This window comes from Budorcas taxicolor, chromosome 13, assembly GCF_023091745.1.
Source record: "Budorcas taxicolor isolate Tak-1 chromosome 13, Takin1.1, whole genome shotgun sequence".
NCBI classification, from domain to species: Eukaryota; Metazoa; Chordata; class Mammalia; order Artiodactyla; family Bovidae; genus Budorcas; species Budorcas taxicolor.
The window spans coordinates 62,271,132-62,290,269 of NC_068922.1; the positions used below are offsets into that span (position 1 = coordinate 62,271,132).

General features: G+C 42.6%; 1 protein-coding gene across 1 annotated transcript; it reads left to right on the forward strand.

The window, feature by feature from the left end:
- The first annotated feature begins 390 nt into the window (after positions 1 to 390).
- LOC128058077 (BPI fold-containing family A member 2-like) lies at positions 391 to 15,030 on the forward strand. The gene is given in 4 exon segments (XM_052650445.1): positions 391 to 529; positions 8,889 to 9,036; positions 10,298 to 10,409; positions 14,977 to 15,030. Coding segments are annotated over 4 exon segments (453 nt in total).
- The last annotated feature ends 4,108 nt before the right edge of the window (positions 15,031 to 19,138 follow it).

Sequence of the window (19,138 nt, forward strand, 5' to 3'; positions counted from 1 at the left end):
GAGGAAGGGCACAGAGTGGGCTTTATAGAGGACATGATGTCTTACTGAAGCTGGGACTCAGTAAGAAATGACTTAGGTAAAAATGCAAAGATGAGGGAAATGTTTCACACAGAAAAGCCAGAATGTGCAAATGACTTCTATATAAAGAGCACTGAACTGAAGTCAAGTGTGACTTTTTAAACAGTGTCTCCTCAACTCAGTGGTCGTGTATCTGCAAGCAAGTTGCTCTTGATTTTTAACCTGGGCTGCCCATCTGTAAGAGAGCAGATAGCCACGTCTATCTTCAAGGACTGTTGAGTGTCAGAGTGATAGGTGCTCATTAAAGATCCCATTTCCTGTGGGTAATTCTCACTCTTGTTCCTCCCATGATTGTCCAGGTGTCAGGACAAGATGTTTCAGCTTTGGAAACTTGTTCTCTTGTGTGGCCTCCTCACTGGGACTTCAGCATCTCTTCTTGACAACAATGTTGTAAGAGAGCTGCAATCTGCTCTTAGAAAAGAACTTGAGACTGATGACAGTGCATTTGAATGTGAGTCAGCAAGCGGGATGATCAGTGGCACCTAGGAGCTTGCCTCCTAAAAACTATGTCTATAATACCAAAGGCTGCCACAGGGGGCTGCTCTTTATGGGAGTCATTTTGAGAGAGGTGGCTAACTGGTTCCTGGTTCATTTTGTTTATTATTTTTCTAGAAACAAGCTGTGCTTAACTGAAGGGTTAATAGGGTAGCAGAGATGTGCCTGCAAACGGGTCTCTCTGCTCAGGCTGAGCGTCCTTGCATACGAGGCATTCTGCCAAAGAGTCTGGACACAGCCTTGAGTTTAATGGTCCCTTGCAAATGAGGGAGCATTCCCTTCTTGAGATAAGAAGGAGATGGGGGCTTTGGGCAGACTCTGCAGTAGACAGAGATTTCACTCCCCCTTGCTATATGATAACATGTATGCACCTGCGCTGTGCTAAAAAGGCTTATTCATGCAGTCTGGAATTCTGCCTAGGGGGCTTTTATAATAAACGGCAATTAGTTTTTTGCCCAGTTCTGTTCCTCTGGCCAGAGTGGTGTCCTGTCTGTCTCTTGTGTGTCTCATATGTTCTGTGTCATTTTACTCGTAATCACCAGTAATCTACATCTGGCGCCCAACGTGGGGCTCGAGTGAAACTGAAAGGGTGAGTAACCCCGGGGGGATTTTAAATCCATAGCAGGGGAACTTTTGGGAAAATCATGGGGAATTCCTCACCCTAGCAGGGGAAAGTTCAGAAAATCATGGGGAATTCCTCATCATCATTACAGACACAATACATGGAGTTAGTCAAAGGACTTCTCCACTCCATAGGCGTTAAAGCCTCGGCTTGTCGATTGAGTGAGCTCTTTCGCTTGGTGGAGCAATATTGTCATTGGTTTCAATATCAAACTAAGTTACAGTTTAACCTGAAGGAATGGAAAATAATTCAAAAGGAATTGAGAAAGCAACATCAGAAGGGTAATGTGATCCCTTTGAAGCTGTGGACTTTGTGTAGCTCTATAACACAGGCTTTGACCTTGCTCTCTACTGATAATGAAACTAAATCTAATGCTTCAAGGAAGGGAAAAATAATTTATGAAGATGTGTCAGACATTAATGGGGCGTCTGCATTGCCTGAAGGCAAGGATACAAATGAGCCTCCTCCTGTAAATGGTGAAACATTGGATAGTTCAAAATCAGATTCGGAGGCTTCTTCGGTTTTGTCAGAGGAGGGCAAAGAGATTAAAGAAATGACCCATCTGTTCCGGGAATTGTGAAAATCCCGTAAGGAGGAGAAAAAATCTACGCCTTCTGCTCCTCCTTGTGCTTCTCTTTTCCGCACTGCGGTTGATCGGCCCGATGTGGGCAGGGAACATTGTTGGTTCTCCTTTCCTTTGTCTATGCCTCATGATGATGACTTGTCTGCTGCCCCTGGTGGGTTTATCGATCGTCCACAATTGTTTCCCATCCAGAGACAGCAGGATGGCAATGTGATATATGTTCAATATGCTCCTTTAAAATATAAATTTTTTAAAGATCTTAAAGCTGCAGTAGCGCAGTACGGTCCTCAATCTCCCTTTGTTTTGGCTATGCTGAAATCATTGGGAAAAGGCAAATTCCCGTTAGATTGGGAATCTATTGCCCAAGCTGTCTTGGAGGGCTCTCAATGGTTGCAACTTCATAGCTAGTGGGAAAAAGAAGCTAGAAAACAGGCTCAGATTAATGAGAGACAAAATCCCCCTGGTTCTCTTGAGGACAAACTAATGGGAGAGGGCCAATATTGGGCTTTAAGAGAACAGGCTCAATACTCCGATCAGGACTTACAACAAGTGCGCCAAGTCTTTTTACGAGCATGGCGCTGTGTGGTGCCTACTGGCCAAGCCCAGCCCTCCTTTGTTAAAACAATGCAAGGCCCTAATGAGCCATATACTGATTTTCTAGCAAGATTGAGGGTAGCTGTGGAATGGGCTGTAGGGAGAGATGAGATTTCAGAGATATTATTACAAACTTTAGCATTTGAAAATACAAATCCTAAATGCAAGCGTATACTGGGACCTTTAAAGGGACAGAGTACATCTATAACTAAATATATCAGAGCCTGCTCGGGAGTAGGAGGAGCTGAGCATCAGGCTAATGTCTTTGCTATGGCCTTGGCCAAAGTTATGAGACCACCAAAGGGAGGTAACTGCTTTCATTGTAGAAAACCTGGTCATATGAAAAAAGAGTGTTGGAAATTAAAAGCTGATCAAGGTGCAATTCCTAAAGACCGATCTCTTGCTGGGAAGAATAAGACCCCTCCTGGACTTTGCCATCGGTGCAGTAAGGGGTTTCATTGGACTAATGAATGCAGATCTAAAACAGACAAAATGGGCAACCCGATACCGGAAAACTATCCTGCGGGCCTAAGTCATTGGGGCCCAAAAACAATACCGGGGACTTCTCCTTGCCCTCCTCCCATCCCATCTGCTCCAACCCTATTTCCTCCCAGCAACCGTTACGAGTCGATGCCCCATTAAAAGGACCTCAGATGATGATTTCGGACTTGCGGTCTGCTACTTCAGGGAGTGCTGCTGCTGATTTGCCACTAGCTGATAATGTTCTTTTGTCACCAGGGGGAGGCATTTATAAATTAAAAACAAATGTATTTGGACCACTGCCTAAAGGCACTTTTGGCTTGATATTAGGCCGTAGCAGCGCGGCTTTGAGAGGTTTAACCATAATTCCTGGGGTAATAGACTCTGACTATGTTGATAAAATTTTAATTATGGTCTCTACTTCTACCACACTTTCGTTGTTAGCTGGGGAACGTATTGCTCAAATACTTCTCCTACCTTATCACCACTTTTTGGCTCTTCCTAATGAGTGAACAGGAAGATTTGGAAGTACTGGGCGACATATATTTTGGAAAATGCTTATCAAAGATTCTCGCCCTGTTCTCTCCTTGATTATACAAGGAAACAACTTTGAGAGACTAATAGATACAGGGGCGGATGTTTCAATCATTTCTTCTCAACAATGGCCCCAAGACTGAAAAAAAAAAAAAAAAGCCCTTTAATGCTGACGAGATTGGGCTCCATTGCAGATGTCTGGAAGAGTACCCATCCCTTGCAATGCCAATTCCATAATGGAAGATCAGTGTTTGTTACCTTTTATATTGTAACTATACCTATTAATATATGGGGGAGAGAGCTCCTTTCTCCTTTGGGGGCTTCTGTAACCATTCCAACAGAAAACTAGTAGCCACTGCTCAAATTCCTCAAGCACTCCCATTAAAATGGTTAACTAATACTCCAAAATGGGTTGAGCAGTGGCCATCACCACAAATAAAGCTCGAGGCATTAGAACAATTAATACAAGAACAACTCCAACTTGGTCATATAGAGCCCTCTACCTCACCCTGGAATTCTCCTGTTTTTGTTACTAAAAAAATCTGGAAAATAAAAAATGTTAACTGATTTACAAAAAGTTAATAAATGTATTAAACCTATGAGAGCCTTGCAATTGAGACTCCCCTCTCCAGCTCTTATTCCTCAAAATTGGTCCTTAATGGTGTTAGACCTTAAAGACTGTTTTTTTTTTTTTACCATTCCCCTACAATTGCAAGATAGAGATAAATTTGCTTTTACAGTTCCTGTTCTTAATCATGCTCAGCCTGTTAAGCGTTATCAATAGACAGTCCTACCACAAGAAATGATAAATAGTCCTACCTTATGTCAAAAATTCGTAGCTCGCTCTTTACAATCCCTCCGTCAAAAAGACCCCAATTATATTCTATATCATTATATGGATGATCTCCTATTGGCAGCTCCTAGTATTGCTAAACGTGATAAATTCTTTTTAAAAGTACAAGAGGCTTTAAAACTATACAATTTGCAAATAGCCCTGAAAAAAATTCAAAAAGACTTTCCTATTTCATATTTAGAGACAATATTGAAACAACATAAAATTAGGCCCCAAAAGTTGCAAATTAAAAGAGACCATCTCAAAACCTTAAATGATTTTCAAAAATTATTGAGAGATATTAATTGGCTACGCCCGGTACTTGGGATTCCTACTTATCAATTACGACATTTGTTTTCTACTTTAAAAGGAGATACAGCTTTGGATAGCCCCCGGACCTTAACCCCATTGGCTTTACAGGAACTTCAATTTGTTAAGCAATGACTAAATGACGGCTTTTTGACTTACTTACATGCATCTCAACCTATTTCCTTTATCATATTTCATACCCCTTATTCCCCATCTGGTGTAATTGCTCAAAAATAAGGATTAATAAAATGGGTTTTCTTACCTAACAGTTTTTCCAAAAAATTGACTATATATATGGATAAATTAGCCTTCCTCATACAAAAAGGTCGCCATCGTATTTTACAATTATCAGGATGTAAACCACACCAGATTGTTACTCAGTTAACAACTGCTCAAATATCTCAATGTTTACAATTTAATAAAAACTGGCAAATTTCTCTTGCCTCATATCCTGGTTTGTTTTCTAATCATTATCCATCATCTAAATTGATTGATTTTCTCCAGACTAACACTATGATATCTCATTCCCCAATTTCAGATGTTCCAGTTGAGGGACCCACTATTTTTACAGATGCAAATAAAAATACTGCTGGATATTGGACCCCCCAAAATTCCAAGGTTCTCCCCCACTCATTTTCTTCTGTACAGCCTGCTAAATTGTGGGCTATCTATTTAGTTTTGCAAGATTTTCCCCAACTTCCTATTAACATTGTTTCAGATTCTCAATATGCTGTTCTCTCTTGCCTACTACAGCTTCCCCATGTCTCCCTTCCACTGACCCTTAAAACAGCTATTGATAAATTGTTTTACCAAGTACAACAATTGCTCTTGCAACGTTCAGAGTTAATTTTCTTTACTCACATCCATGCACATTCTGCCCTTCCTAGACCCTTATCATTCAGAAATGCTACAGTTGATGCCTTACTTTATCCTATAAAAGCAGCAAAGCAAAAACATCTCTTACAACATACCAACTCCTAAAGGGTTACAAAAATCTCATGCTATTACTCAAAAACAAGCTCAAAATATTGTTCATTCTTGTTCCATATGTGCACCCTTTGCTTTGCCATTTACCCCACCAGGTGTCAATGTAAGAGGACTACAAGCAAATCAGATATGGCAAATGGATGTAACTTACATTTCTTCCTTCGGACAACAAAAATGTGTGCATCATACTATAGATACTTGCACACATTTTCAATGGGCCACTGCATTACATTCTAAAAAGGCTGATGCTGTTATTACTCATTTGTTATCTTGTTTTGCAGTTATGGGATTACCAATTAAATTAAAAACTGATAATGCACCTGCCTACCAATCCGCAAAATTAGCTCACTTTTTATCTCAATACCATATAACTCATACTTTTGGTATTCCTTACAATAGTCAAGGACAAGCTATCATTCAAAGAGCTAATCGTACCTTGCATGATTATCTTAAAAAAATAAAAAAGGGGGAACAAGAGAGATTTATGAAACCTAAAGACATTCTGAATAAAACCTTACTTACCCTAAATGTTTTGAATGTTTGGAGCAAGGGAAATCTATCAGCAGCAGAGTTGCATTTTCAAGGGAAAGAAGAGGATAAGAAGATCTTAAATATGCCTATTTGGTATAAAGATAAAGAAAAAGGTTGGATCCCAGCATCATTAATATATTTGGGACGAGGGTATGCTTTCATTTCTGTTGATAATTACAGGTTTTGGACCCCAGCAAGATTGATCAAAATCAACAATGGCTGATCCCCTTGTTCAAAAATTTGAAGAGGTTACTATGCAAAAAAGCCTTACCTCCCGTACAAGGGAAGCAACACCTCCTACATAGGGACAAATGAAGAGGTTGACCCAAGAAGCAGAGAAGACGTTAATGAAGGTGGGGCAACCTCTAAATCCTACCAATCTTTTGCTTGCCATGACGGCGGTGGTGACATGTCAGGTAATCGGTGTATCGGCAAGTAATCATACATATTGGGCATATATACCTAATCCCCCATTACTAAGAGCAGTTTCCTGGGGGAATCAAAAGTGCAGGTATGTACTAATGAGACTGCCTTCTTTCCCCCGCCAGCTTGCGGTGGACTAGAACAACTATCTCATCATAAACAACAATATAATATTAGTAATTTGACCACTGCAGTGGAAGGTATTCCTTTATGTAGAGGGAGACACCCCTTTTGTCTGTCCACTAAAAAACATTCTCATCATTCTTTTAATACATGGTGGGTAAAGTATAATAATTACCATTTTGCTACTTTTACTGTGCTTGTTTCCACTAGGGGATTTAGCACCTCGACAAAACTGATAGATATTCATAATAAAAAACGCATGTCGCTATGTCCTGTTAACTTTTTCGTTCCTTCTCTAAAATCTTTGGAGTGGAAACGTTGCCGAGGTCATCGACCCTTTTAAGGTCATGAATCATTCTGGGGCCATCATTGTAGATTGGAGTCCAGATTATGGGCAATTCTTAAAAAAATGGTCAAATAAATCTCTTAGGTGGCATCGTGCAAATGGCACTTTGATGGGCAATGGTAATGAAACAGTTAAATGGCAGCGATTTGCACTTGTCCCTCCTCACTTACAATTGCAAGGGTATCCACACATTCAAGGGGATACTTGAAAACTGTCTCTTGTGTGTCTCGTATGTTCTGTGTCATTTCACTCGTAATCACCAGTAATCTACACTTAACTAAATATCACTTTACATCTTGTATTAATATCATGGTAAACTTTTCTAATATACGCATAGGATAAAATCCTAAAATTGACATTTCAAAAGTTCGAAGGTATGCACGTTTTAAATTATAGGGGATATTGTGCTGGTGGCTCAGCTGATAAAGAACCCATTTGTCAATGCAGGAGACACAGAGATGTGGGTTCAATCCCTGGGTTGGGAAGATCCCCTGGAGAAGGAAATGGCAACCCACTTCAGTATACTTACCTGGAAAATTCCATGGACAGAGGAGGCTGGCAGACCACAGTCCATATTGTTGCAAAGAGTCGGACACAACTGAGTGCATGACACACATTGACAAATAATCCCCTATGTTAACATTTTCTCCAGTCATTTGTGAGAGTACCATTTCTTTCTCTCCCTTGACAGCACTGGTATGAACAATGGAAATATTTGCAAGTCTCTAAGATGTAAGGATATATAATTCATCTCACTTAGTATTTCTCTAATTTTGAAAGAATTCACTATTTTTTTTCGTATTTTATTTGTCATCTACATATTTTAAATTAAATATTTTATTTATATTTGTAGCATATTCTTCTGTTGGGTCATTCAATTTTCTCAGTAATTTGTACTACCTAATTGGAGAGTAATCCCTACCAAATCTAGGTAGGCTTAAAATAACCTGCCTTTCTAGTTAGTCATCTCTCTTCTTAATTCTGATTTCTTAAGACAACTTTGCTTTCTTCTCATTTCCTGGAAACATTACCAGAACACTGACAAACATTCTTTATAGGAGAAACTAACTTCTGAAAATGACTGCCTTTAAACCTTACCAGGGCTTAGACAACTTTCAAAGATACACTTTCCAATTTCATTGCTGATAAAACTGAGCTTAGAAACAGAGTGTCTGCATCAAGATCACCTAGCAAGTTATAGGACCAGATGTAGCTTCCATCTCTGTTTGAATCAATATAATTAGGTGATACTGTCTGTTGCAGAGCCAAGTAGCACTACTATGATTACATATCTTTTCCTGTAGCCTTTTGCTTTTCCTTGAGCTAGTTGTTGCCTTGTTTCTCATTTGACTTTCTCTCAAAACATATATTCTTAATTCTTTCTAAATGTGCCATTCTACATCTACCATCGCTTTATCAGATCCCCTTTTCTCTGAAGGGCCGCCATTAGGACACTCTGTCCTTCTCCAGTATGACTCATTTCTTTATAGGCCTGCTGCAAGACTGTTCCTGGGAACCCTATTTGCCACTTTTATGAGTTGGAGCCATAATTTTTCCTTGATTCTAGATTTCCTATTTCTTAGTTTTTTCTAAATCTGTTTCATTTGTTTGAGGATCCCATTAGAGCTTCACTATTAGAAGTTGGTGTTCAATCAATATCTATTACTTACAAAGTGGATTGATTGCTTTGTTCATGAATGCTGAGTATATATTAGTATGAAGGTAGTATAGAAGGAACAAGGTCTCCTAGCTGTGTGACTTTAGGCTCATTTCTTAATGTTTTGATCTTTTATTTCCTCATATGAAAGTGCATTTAATAGTAATACCTACTTTATGGAGTTGTTGTAAAGACTGAATGAAATAACAGAGGCAAATAGTCTCATTTAGTGCCTGGTGCATAGGAGCTGCTTCATAAGTTGTGTATCACACTAAATGGAGATTGCTTTTGCAGCTGTCCTTGAGAAAGTGAAGGCTGATTTTGAGTTGCTCCAGGATTTCACATGTTTGGAGAAAGTAGTTACTGAGAAGATCCAGGAAGATGAGATCTTGCTGGACAAGAACATTACTGAAAATCTTCAACTAGTTGTCAGGTGTTTACGGTGAGTTGATGTTGAGTTCATATTGGAGTTCTTTGATCCAAAAGAGAATAAATATCTTTGGGGAAGTAAGTTTAAAAACAAAGACAGAAAAGTGAAAACAAACAAACAAACAAACCGTGTGCATCCCTGAGAGTGGAACTGGTGTGAGGCCAGCTCTTCTAGAGTTTGGGAGAATTAGAGGCAGGGCTGCAGGACCTATCAAGGGGCTTAAAGGTCTAGGCTTTCTTATGTGGTTTCAGGTTCAGGATGAAGGTTCCCTTCATCCTCGTCTCTAACTATTTGCTGGTGTGTAAAGTCATTGTTCCAAGGAATAAAACTTTTCTTCCAGAATATAGCTGAGTGTAAAAATTTGAATGACCTCAGGACAGAGAAAACCAGAATTCACACCGTATAGGTGGGCCCATACATGAAGTCTGGGAGCCAAGCAATTCTGGGTTCAAAATCCGGCTCTGCCAAAAATAATGAAACAATGCCATTTGCAGCAACAAATGGAAGGATGTAGAGATAATCATACTAACTGAAGTCAGAGAAAGACAAATATCACATGATGTCACTAATATGTGAAATCTAAAATGTGACGCAATAAACTTATACAAAATAGACTGGTGGACATAAAAAAACAGCTTATGGCTAACAAAAGAGAAAGCAGTGTGGGAGATAAATTAGGAGTTTTGCATTAACACATATACACTTTTGTATATGAAGTAGACAACCAACAAGGACCTACTAAATAACACAAGGAAGTATGCTCAATATTTTGTAACCACCTATAAGTGGAAAAATGTGAAATGAAATATATGTCTATCTCTACCTATGTATACCTGTATCTGTATCTATCTATTGGAAAGTCCCATGGACCAAGGAGCCTGGTGGGCTACATTCCATGGGGTTGCAAATAGTCGGACATGACTGAAGTGACTAGCACACACACATATCTATCTATCTATCTATCCATATATATCTGAATCACTTTGCTCTACACCTGTATCTAACACAACATTGTAAAGCAACTGTAGTTCAATATTTTAAGAAACCAAATTCTGACTCTGGCACATGTTCACCTTGGAGTCTTGAGGGAATTACAACTGTCTCCTGCCATGCCATCCAGTGGAGAGAATCCAACCTCTGAACTGGGTTCTCATAAAGATCAAAGCAGGCAAAGTCAGTCAGTCTCAAATGCTCAGCGTGAGACTGGCATAGAGAAGAGCCCAGCAATGGCTGCTATGAGGAATGACAAGGGTGAGTTGTGGTTTTTGCACAGGTTGACAATCAAGAGCATCACCATTGGGAATATCACATTCCAAGGGACCCCTGAAGGCAGAGGCATTGGCCTGAGTATCCACATCACCGCTAAGGTCACCCTGACCTTGTGAGTATTGGTTAGAATCAGAGGTTTGAGAGATGCAGTGGGGTATGCCAATAGATCTCCAATCTGGCATCAGATACCTTCCATGCTTCTGACTTGGTCTCCCAATCTGTAAAAGAAGGAGACCTTTCCAGGTCTAAGGGCTTCCTTGGTGGCTCCAGATGGTAAAGAATCTGCCTGCAACGTGGAAGACCTGGGTTCAATCCCTGGGTCGGGAGGATCCTCTTGAGAAGGAAATGGCTACCCACTCAAGCATTCTTGGGTTTCCCTGATGGCTCAGAGGGTGTATCCCCTGGAGAAGGGCGTGGATACCCACTCCAGTATTCTTGCCTGGAGAATTCCATGGACAGAGGAGCCTGGCAGATTGTGGTCCATGGGCTTGCAAAGAGTTGGACACGACTGAAATCCTAACATTTAAAATGTTCAAGAAACATTGGCCATAACCAATCATTTGTTAAAAAAATCTTCCATGAAATATATGTCCAAAATCATAACACTTATCTAATTATAAAACTTGAAATTTGAGAAGATAGAACATTTATAACTTTGGTAAAGCATAGTCATTTTCTCTCAAGATTCTGTTTAAATGATAGTGACCAGTATGGGCCACATAGTATTGTAGATTATGTAATGAAGAGCATGTGAAAATTATATGGAAACTATAATTTTTAATTACCTTAAAGATTCAAAGAGATAAAATGAAGATATGCAGAAGAGTCTTTATTAATTAAACACACTATGATTTCATCATTTACTAGCTATGAGATCTTGGGGGATAGTTACTTAACCTCTCTATACCAAGTGTTTCCACATTCTGAAAATGGAGATAGTAATTTTCTGTTATGGTAGCACTGTCATGATTAAATGGATTAATCCAGGTAAAATACTTTTGTTTGGAATACCTAACACAGAATTTGTGCTCAAGAAATGTTAGCTAGAGAGGCGGTCCTAAGATGGCAGAGGAGTAGGATGGGGAGACCACTTTCTCCCCCACAAATTCATCAAAAGAACATTTGAACGCTGAGTAAATTCCACAAAACAACTTCTGAATGCTGGCAGAGGACATCAGGCACCCAGAAAAGCAGCCCATTGTCTTCAAAAGGAGGTAAGAAAAAAATATAAAAGATAAAAAGAGAGAAAAAAGAGGTAGTGACAGAGATCCATCCAGGGATGGGAGTCTTAAAAAAGAGAGAAGTTTCCAAACATCAGGAAACACTCTCACTGGTGAGTCTGTGGTGAGCCTTGGAACCTCAGAGGGCAACATAGCCGGGAGGAAAAATGAATAAATAATTAAAACCCACAGATTACGTGCCCAACGGTAACACCCAGCAGAGAAGCAGCACAGAAGCCCGCATCCGCCACTAGCAAGTGGGGGCTGGGCAGGGAGGCATGGGCTGCATTGCTTAGAGTAAGGACACGGCCTGAATGCCCTGAGGGCAATCTGAGGAAAATAACTTGGGATAGCAAACCAGGCTGTGGGATAGCTACCACGTGAAAAGCCATAACCTAAGACTGCCAGGCCTGCTCACGGAACAAAGGACTGAGCAGAGCTAGCTGGCTGCAGACTGGCCCATCCCCTGCCGCAAACAGGAAGGCGAGGGCAGCCAGAGCCGGAAGGGGGCAATCACAGCCCCAGAGAGGCATCATCTACCAAACTGCAAGCAGGCTTCGTTGCTAACCAAGACTTCTTGGGATTCTGGACGTTCGACTTCCGCCTGAGAAGGTGAGGCAATAAGTCACAGCAACCGCACTCACCAAACACCTGGTTACCTGAGCTGCTCAGACCTGGGAAGGGCACAAAATGCAGGCCCAACCAAGTCTGTGCCTCTGAGGAGTACCCGAGTACCTGGACCTGAGCGGCTTAGACCTGGGAAGTGCATACAACCCAGGGAGCCTAAGCAGTGTAGTCAGGGAAAGCACACACATTGTGAGCAGGGGCAAACCCAGTGTGGCCGAGACACTGTGAACACACACCAGTGTTATTTGTTTGCTGTGTTCCTCCCTCCCCACAGCACAACTGAACAAGTGAGCCTAAGAAAAGTGTCCACTACCGCCCCCTTGTGTCAGGGCGGAAATTAGACACTGAAGAAACCAGCAAACAGAAGAAGCTAAAACAAAGGGAACCGCCTTGGAAGTGACAGTTGGAGAAGTCTTGAGGCTACTGTAAGAATAAGACTGAAAACCAGAGGCAGGACGCTTAAGTCCAAATTCTGAGAACACCAGAGAACTCCTGACTCCAGGGAACATTAATTGATAGGAGCTCATCAAACGCCTCCATACCTACACTGAAACCAAGCACCACCCAAGGGCCAACAAGTTCCAGAGCAAGACATACCATGCAAATTCTCCAGCAATACAGGAACATAGCCCTAACCTTCAATATACAGGCTACCCAAAGTCACACCAAACCCACTGACATCTCATAACTCATTATTGGACACTTCATTGTACTCCAGAGAGAAGAAATCCAGCTCCATCCACCAGAAGACTGACACAAGCTTCCCTAACCAGGAAACCTTGACAAGCCACCCATCCAACCCCACCCACAGCAAGGAAACTCCTCAATAATTAGAACTCCACAACTGCCATAATACTGAAAGGCCACCCCAAACACAGCAATATAAACAAGATGAAGAGGCAGAGAAATACCCAGCAGGTAAAGGAACAGGATAAATACCCACCAACCCAAACAAAAGAGGGAGAGATAGGGAATCTACCTGATAAAGAATTCCGAATAATGATAGTGAAAATGATACAAAATCTTGAAAACAAAATGGAATCACAGATAAATAGCCTGGAGACAAGGATTGAGAAGATGCAAGAAAGGTTTAACAAGGACCTAGAAGAAATAAAAAAGAGTCAATATATAATGAATAATGCAATGAATGAGATCAAAGACATTCTGGAGGGAACCAACAGTAGAATAACGAAGGCAGAAGATAGGATTAGTGAAATAGAAGATAGAATGGTAGAAATAAATGAAACAGAGGGGAAAAAAGAAAAACAAATTAAAAGAAATGAGGACAATCTCAGAGACCTCTGGGACAATGTTAAATGACCCAACATTCGAATCATAGGAGTCCCAGAAGAAGAAGACAAAAAGAAAGGCCATGAGAAAATACTTGAGGAGATAATAGTTGAAAACTTCCCTAGAATGGGGAAGGAAATAAACACCCAAGTCCAAGAAACCCAGAGAGTCCCAAACAGGATAAACCCAAGGCAAAACACCCCAAGACACATATTAATCAAATTAACAAAGATCAAACATAAAGAAGAAATATTAAAAGCAGCAAGGGAAAAACAACAAATAACAGACAAGGGGATTGCCATAAGGATAACAGCTGATCTTTCAATAGAAACTCTTCAGACCAGGAGGGAATGGCAAGACATACTTAAAGTGATGAAAGAAAATAACCTACAGCCCAGATTACTGTACCCAGCAAGGATCTCATTCAAATATGAAGGAGAAATCAAAAGCTTTACAGACAAGCAAAAGCTGAGAGAATTCAGCACCACCAAACCAGCTCTCCAACAAATGCTAAAGCATCTTCTCTAGACAGGAAACATAGAAATGGTGTATAAAATCAAACCCCAAACAATAAAGTAAATGGCAACGGGATCATACTTATCAATAATTACCTTAAATGTAAATGGGTTGAATGCTCCAACCAAGAGACAAAGACTGGCTGAATGGATACAAAAATAAGACCCCTATATATGTTGTCTACAAGAGACCCACCTCGAAACAAGGGACACATACAGACTGAAAGTGAAGGGCTGGAAAAAGATATTCTATGCAAATAGAGACCAAAAGAAAGCAGGAGTAGCAATACTCATATCAGATAAAATAGACTTTAAAACAAAGGCTGTGAAAAGAGACGAAGAAGGGCACTACATGACGATCAAAGGATCAATCCAAGAAGAAGATATAACAGTTATAAATATATATGCACCCAACATAGGAGCACCGCAGTATGTAAGACAAATGCTAACAAATATGAAAGGGGAAATTAACAATAACACAATAATAGTGGGAGATTTTAATATCCCACTCACACCTATGGATAGATCAACTAAACAGAAAATTAACAAAGAAACACAAACTTTAAATGATACAATAGACCAGTTAGACCTAATTGATATCTATGGGACGTTTCACCCCAAAACAATGAATTTCACCTTTTTCTCAAGTGCACACGGAACCGTCTCCAGGATAGATCACCTCCTGGGCCATAAATCTAGCCTTGGTAAATTCAAAAAATTGAAATCATTCCAAAAAATCTAGATTCTTTAAGGTTCTAGTATTCTAATACTCTGAGGTTTTAGGATTCTAGTGTCCTCTGGTTCTCAGACTTGGGCCTTCTAGGTTTCCAACTGTTCTAGAATCCTAAGGGTCTGAAGTTTTGAGGCCCCCAGTACTGATCATCTCGGTGGGTGGCAGGCAGGGTGCCCACAGCAGGTAATAACCAGTCGTCTTCCTTCTCTGTCTCTCCTCTCCCTCCTCACCTCCTGACCTCTTTCTTTCCTTCTGTCTTTCCACTTCTTTCTCTGTGTCTCTCTCTCTCTTTCCCTAGATCTGTGTGACCCTCAGCTGTGCCCATGATTCCGTGAACTCCTTGAAAGCCTGAATGCAGATTGTCTTAAGAAACTCGTTGGTAAGTCACAGCCCGACTCCCTCTGCAGCCTCACAGGAGGGCACAGTCCGCTCTGTGCCTGGAGCACTGGCAGGTCTGGTCAGGGGTCCCTGGAGAAGCTGAGGACCCTTTATCTTGAGCAAGTCTGGACACTGTGGATAGAAGTGTCCCCACAGACTGAGGGCCTCTGTGGGCCTCTGAGAGCTTCTGCTGCCCTCCTTTAACAAACCAGTAGAACCTGCTGCCCAGAATGATGTGAGAAAAAGGGCAGGCCAGATCTGGGTTCAAATCCTGGATCTGCTACTCAACCACTATGGGGTGGGGATCAATTGGCTCCATGTCTCTGAGCCCGGGATTCCTCCCAGGTGAAAGGAGATTGTAAACATGGCTGAGGTGATGAGTAGATTTAAAGAAAAAGCAGAAAAAGCCTAATATCAAGTAGGCATTGATGATACATACCATCCGTTCCCTATCCTCCTTATGGGGTGCTATGGGTTTACCTCCAGCCCCTGGGGGCTTTCCTTGACCTGGGTCTCTGGCACGACTGAGGCTGCTGGGGCTGTGGGGTAGCAGTAATGGGGTGAGTGACAGTGTCAGGGTCCTGAATGCAGTCCTTCTGGAAAACAGCCACAGGCCCAGTTCTTGGGTGATCGCTCTGTGCTTCCCTTACACAGCTTCACTGGATCCCTGCAACAGTCCATTGGGGGTGGGCAGTGTCATCATGCCCATGTTTCAGGTGATCTAACTGAGGCTCAGAGACTTGGAGTGACCTGTGAGTGGTCCCATGGCTGTCAGCCTGACCGTCTGGATCATGGGAACCACTGGTGTATGATTTCTATTCAGCTTTCCAGTGCTGGAGGCTGAAAACTGCTACTGATGTCTTTTTTTAAAAACATAAATTTATTTATTTTAATTGGAGGTTAATTACTTTACAATATTGTATTGGTTTTTGTCTTCTTTCAGGTGAACTTTGGAAGCCCAGCAGGGACAGTAAAGAGCACAGATGAGGAAACTGCTGCGATGCTCGCCTGCTGGTGAGGAGTGGGCTCGGGGCCTCGGCCGCCCCCTCCCCCCCATCCCCCTACACACAGGGGCCCGTGGAGAAGCAGAAGCAAGCTTGGCTTCTCTTCTTTCTCTAGTGGCAGACTGAGCCCTAGTCTTGGTTGTAGACCCAGTTCTGACCCTAATCACACCCCCAGACAGCACTTGATTCTGCTCCCTGACTGAGCCCAGAACAGTCACACTGAGCTTTGACTTCAGTAGCTGATTGAGCCCTGACACTGGTCACAGAATCTGACCTGCATCTCAGTCTGATCCCTGATCCTGGTCATACACTGAGCCCTGAACCCTGGCTCCTTGGGGCCCTGATCAGCCTTTTTACATCAGTCATTGTTGCTAAGGTGAGGGGCTGGGAGAGCGAGGGGATGAGGAGCGTTCAGTGCCAGGTGCCAGAGAGAGACCCCAAACCACAGGTGCAAGGCCCTCCCCGAGCCTCAGAGCTTGCAGGGTTTGTGGGGAGGCACTCCTGCCACCGTGCCTGGTGAACGCAGGAGCTGGTAAGGGCCCCGGGGTGTCCATGCCTCACACTGGGGTCTCCTTCCAGATTGAATCTTGACTGAATCTCTGTACTGCCTCCCTCTGGGATGGTAGGTGCTGCCACCATCCATCAGGAGGATCAACTGAGTCCAGTCAAGTACACTCTCAGATACTCCTCCTCGCAATCAGGACACCCTGTGCTCATCACCCTCCACCCCAGCAATAAAAAGCCATATCTGCACCTCCTGTGTGGTCTCCTGCATTCCTTCCATTTGGATTTCAGGGATGGGGAGATATGAGCAATCAGGGCAGTGGAGAACTGGATCTGAATTTGGAAGGGACTTTCGGAATTATCTAGCTGCAACTTATTGTCTTACAAATAGGAACACTGAGGCCTAGGATGGACACGAAAGTGACCTGAGGTCACACAGAGACAGCCTCACTATACTTCTGCTAACTTCTGCTAACTTCTGCTAACACTCTTCTGACGGAGAGTTGTCTTGGCCAGCACACCTAACCTCATGATTTCCTGAGGGCACACTTCTGCCAGGAGACTCTGCTCTTGTCCCCATTGGACAGATTATGAGACAGGCCCCAAGAGGATAAGTGACTCATCGAGGTTACAGCACAGCAAACGGCGGGATTAGGATTTAAACCCATGGCTATGGGATCCCTCTCTCAGAGAGGTGACATCCTGGCTCCCATACTCAGCCAGCTCTCCCCCAGCCCCTGCAAGTCTCGCTGTCCTGGCCTTGGTCTCTTCAGCCCAGGACCGATGGGGTTCCTCTTGTGGCCCTTCTATCTCCTCAATGTGCAAGCCCTCAGTTTCCCCCTTTGCCTGGGAATGGGGAGCAGAGACCCCTTACTCACAGCTGTGTCCCCTCTGCAGAGGACTGACCCAGGCTATCACCTCAGGGTCCCTGGCCCTCTTCTTCCCTCAAGGGTGTCTGACTTTCCTGCCAAGAGTCCCAGGGAACCTTTACCCATTTGCCAAGGAGCCATCCCAGGGCTGTGTGCAATTCTGTGAGGGAAGAATCACTGTCATCCTCATGGGAGACTTGGGCTAAGTGAGACCAGGGCCACACAGAGGCCTGCACCAGTGGCTGCTTCACATATGGGCCTTCTGTCTGATGAAAGTTGCCTCACAGAGTCAAGTCATCTCAGGAGGCCTTTGAGCCCCTGGGGCATCTGGGGGGCCTTGGACCAGCTCTCTGGAGCTCTCCAAAGAGGACCTCTCAGTTCAGGCTGTGCCGGGGATCCTGACACATGTGAGGTGAGAGGTTGGACAGAGCTGAGCTTGACATGGCCTCTGCCCTTTGCCAGCTGTGTGATCTCAGGCAACTTAGTAGAACCACAGTTCTCTCACTGCCCAGTGGAGTAAATGGCAAAACCTCCCAACTGCAAGGTTGTGATAATTAAATGAGTCAATGAATGGAAAATGCTTAACCAGAGTCTGACACTGGTGAGCACAAGATGAATGTTAGCTCGAATTACTGTCAAACAGGAGGAGAAATCCAAATTCAGTCTTTATACATTGTATCTCACTCAGGTTCTATTTACACTGAGTGATGCAATGAAGGATCCTGGCATAGGTGTGGCAACTGAGTCTCAAAGAGGGGAAGTGACGCCTCCAGGGCCATACAGCTGGTCAGAGGCAAAGCTAGATTTCCTGTGAAGTCAGTATCCTCCAGTTCTGGTTCTTCCCCTGCTGGCCATAGAAAAGGGATGAGAGTTTTCTTCTGAGTCTGTATTTTGCTGTAATCCCAAGTCCCACACAAGTACACAAGGAGGGCTCACAGTTCAGGACTTCTCTTGAGCAGTTGCCCACTTGGGTCAATGCTGAGCCTTTGTCCAGGCTGTTCCACCACCTCGAACATCATTCCTTCTTGCCCTCCAGCTTTTCAACCCTCCTCAGCCCACCACACTCTTCAGAAGCTGTCTCCTGCTAAGTGGGGGCCAGTCCTCAATGTTTCCCCAAAAAAGAGACCATATTTTCCAGCTGGTAGGTGTATCCAGGCCACCTTTTCATTATTGTCTCATACAGATAGAGGGTTCAGGGAATGTCTGCTCTCATGATTATGGTTTACACTTTCTTAATACTTTTTTCTTTTTCCATTTTTAGTGAGAAATAATTGCTATTCATCACTGTATAAGTTAACAGCAATTTTGATTTCTGTATATTATGAATGATTACGACAATGGGTTAAGCTAGCATTCATCTGCTCCTATAGATACAATAAAAAATAATGAAAAAGAATAACAGTTTTTCCTTGTGATGCAAACTGTCAAGATTTGCTGTTTTAACAACATTCCTGTATATCATACATCACCATTAGCTATAGTCATCATGTTATGCATTACATAGCTATTACTCATTTGTTTAGAACCTAAAATGAGAAAGAATAGCAATAAATGCCTACATTAAGACAAGAAAATATAAGAAACGAATTGCCAGTCCAGGTTCGATGCAGGATACTGGATGCTTGGGGCTATTGCACTGGGATGACCCAGAGGGATGGTACAGGGAGGGATGTCGGCGGGGGGTTCAGGATGGGGAACACGTGTA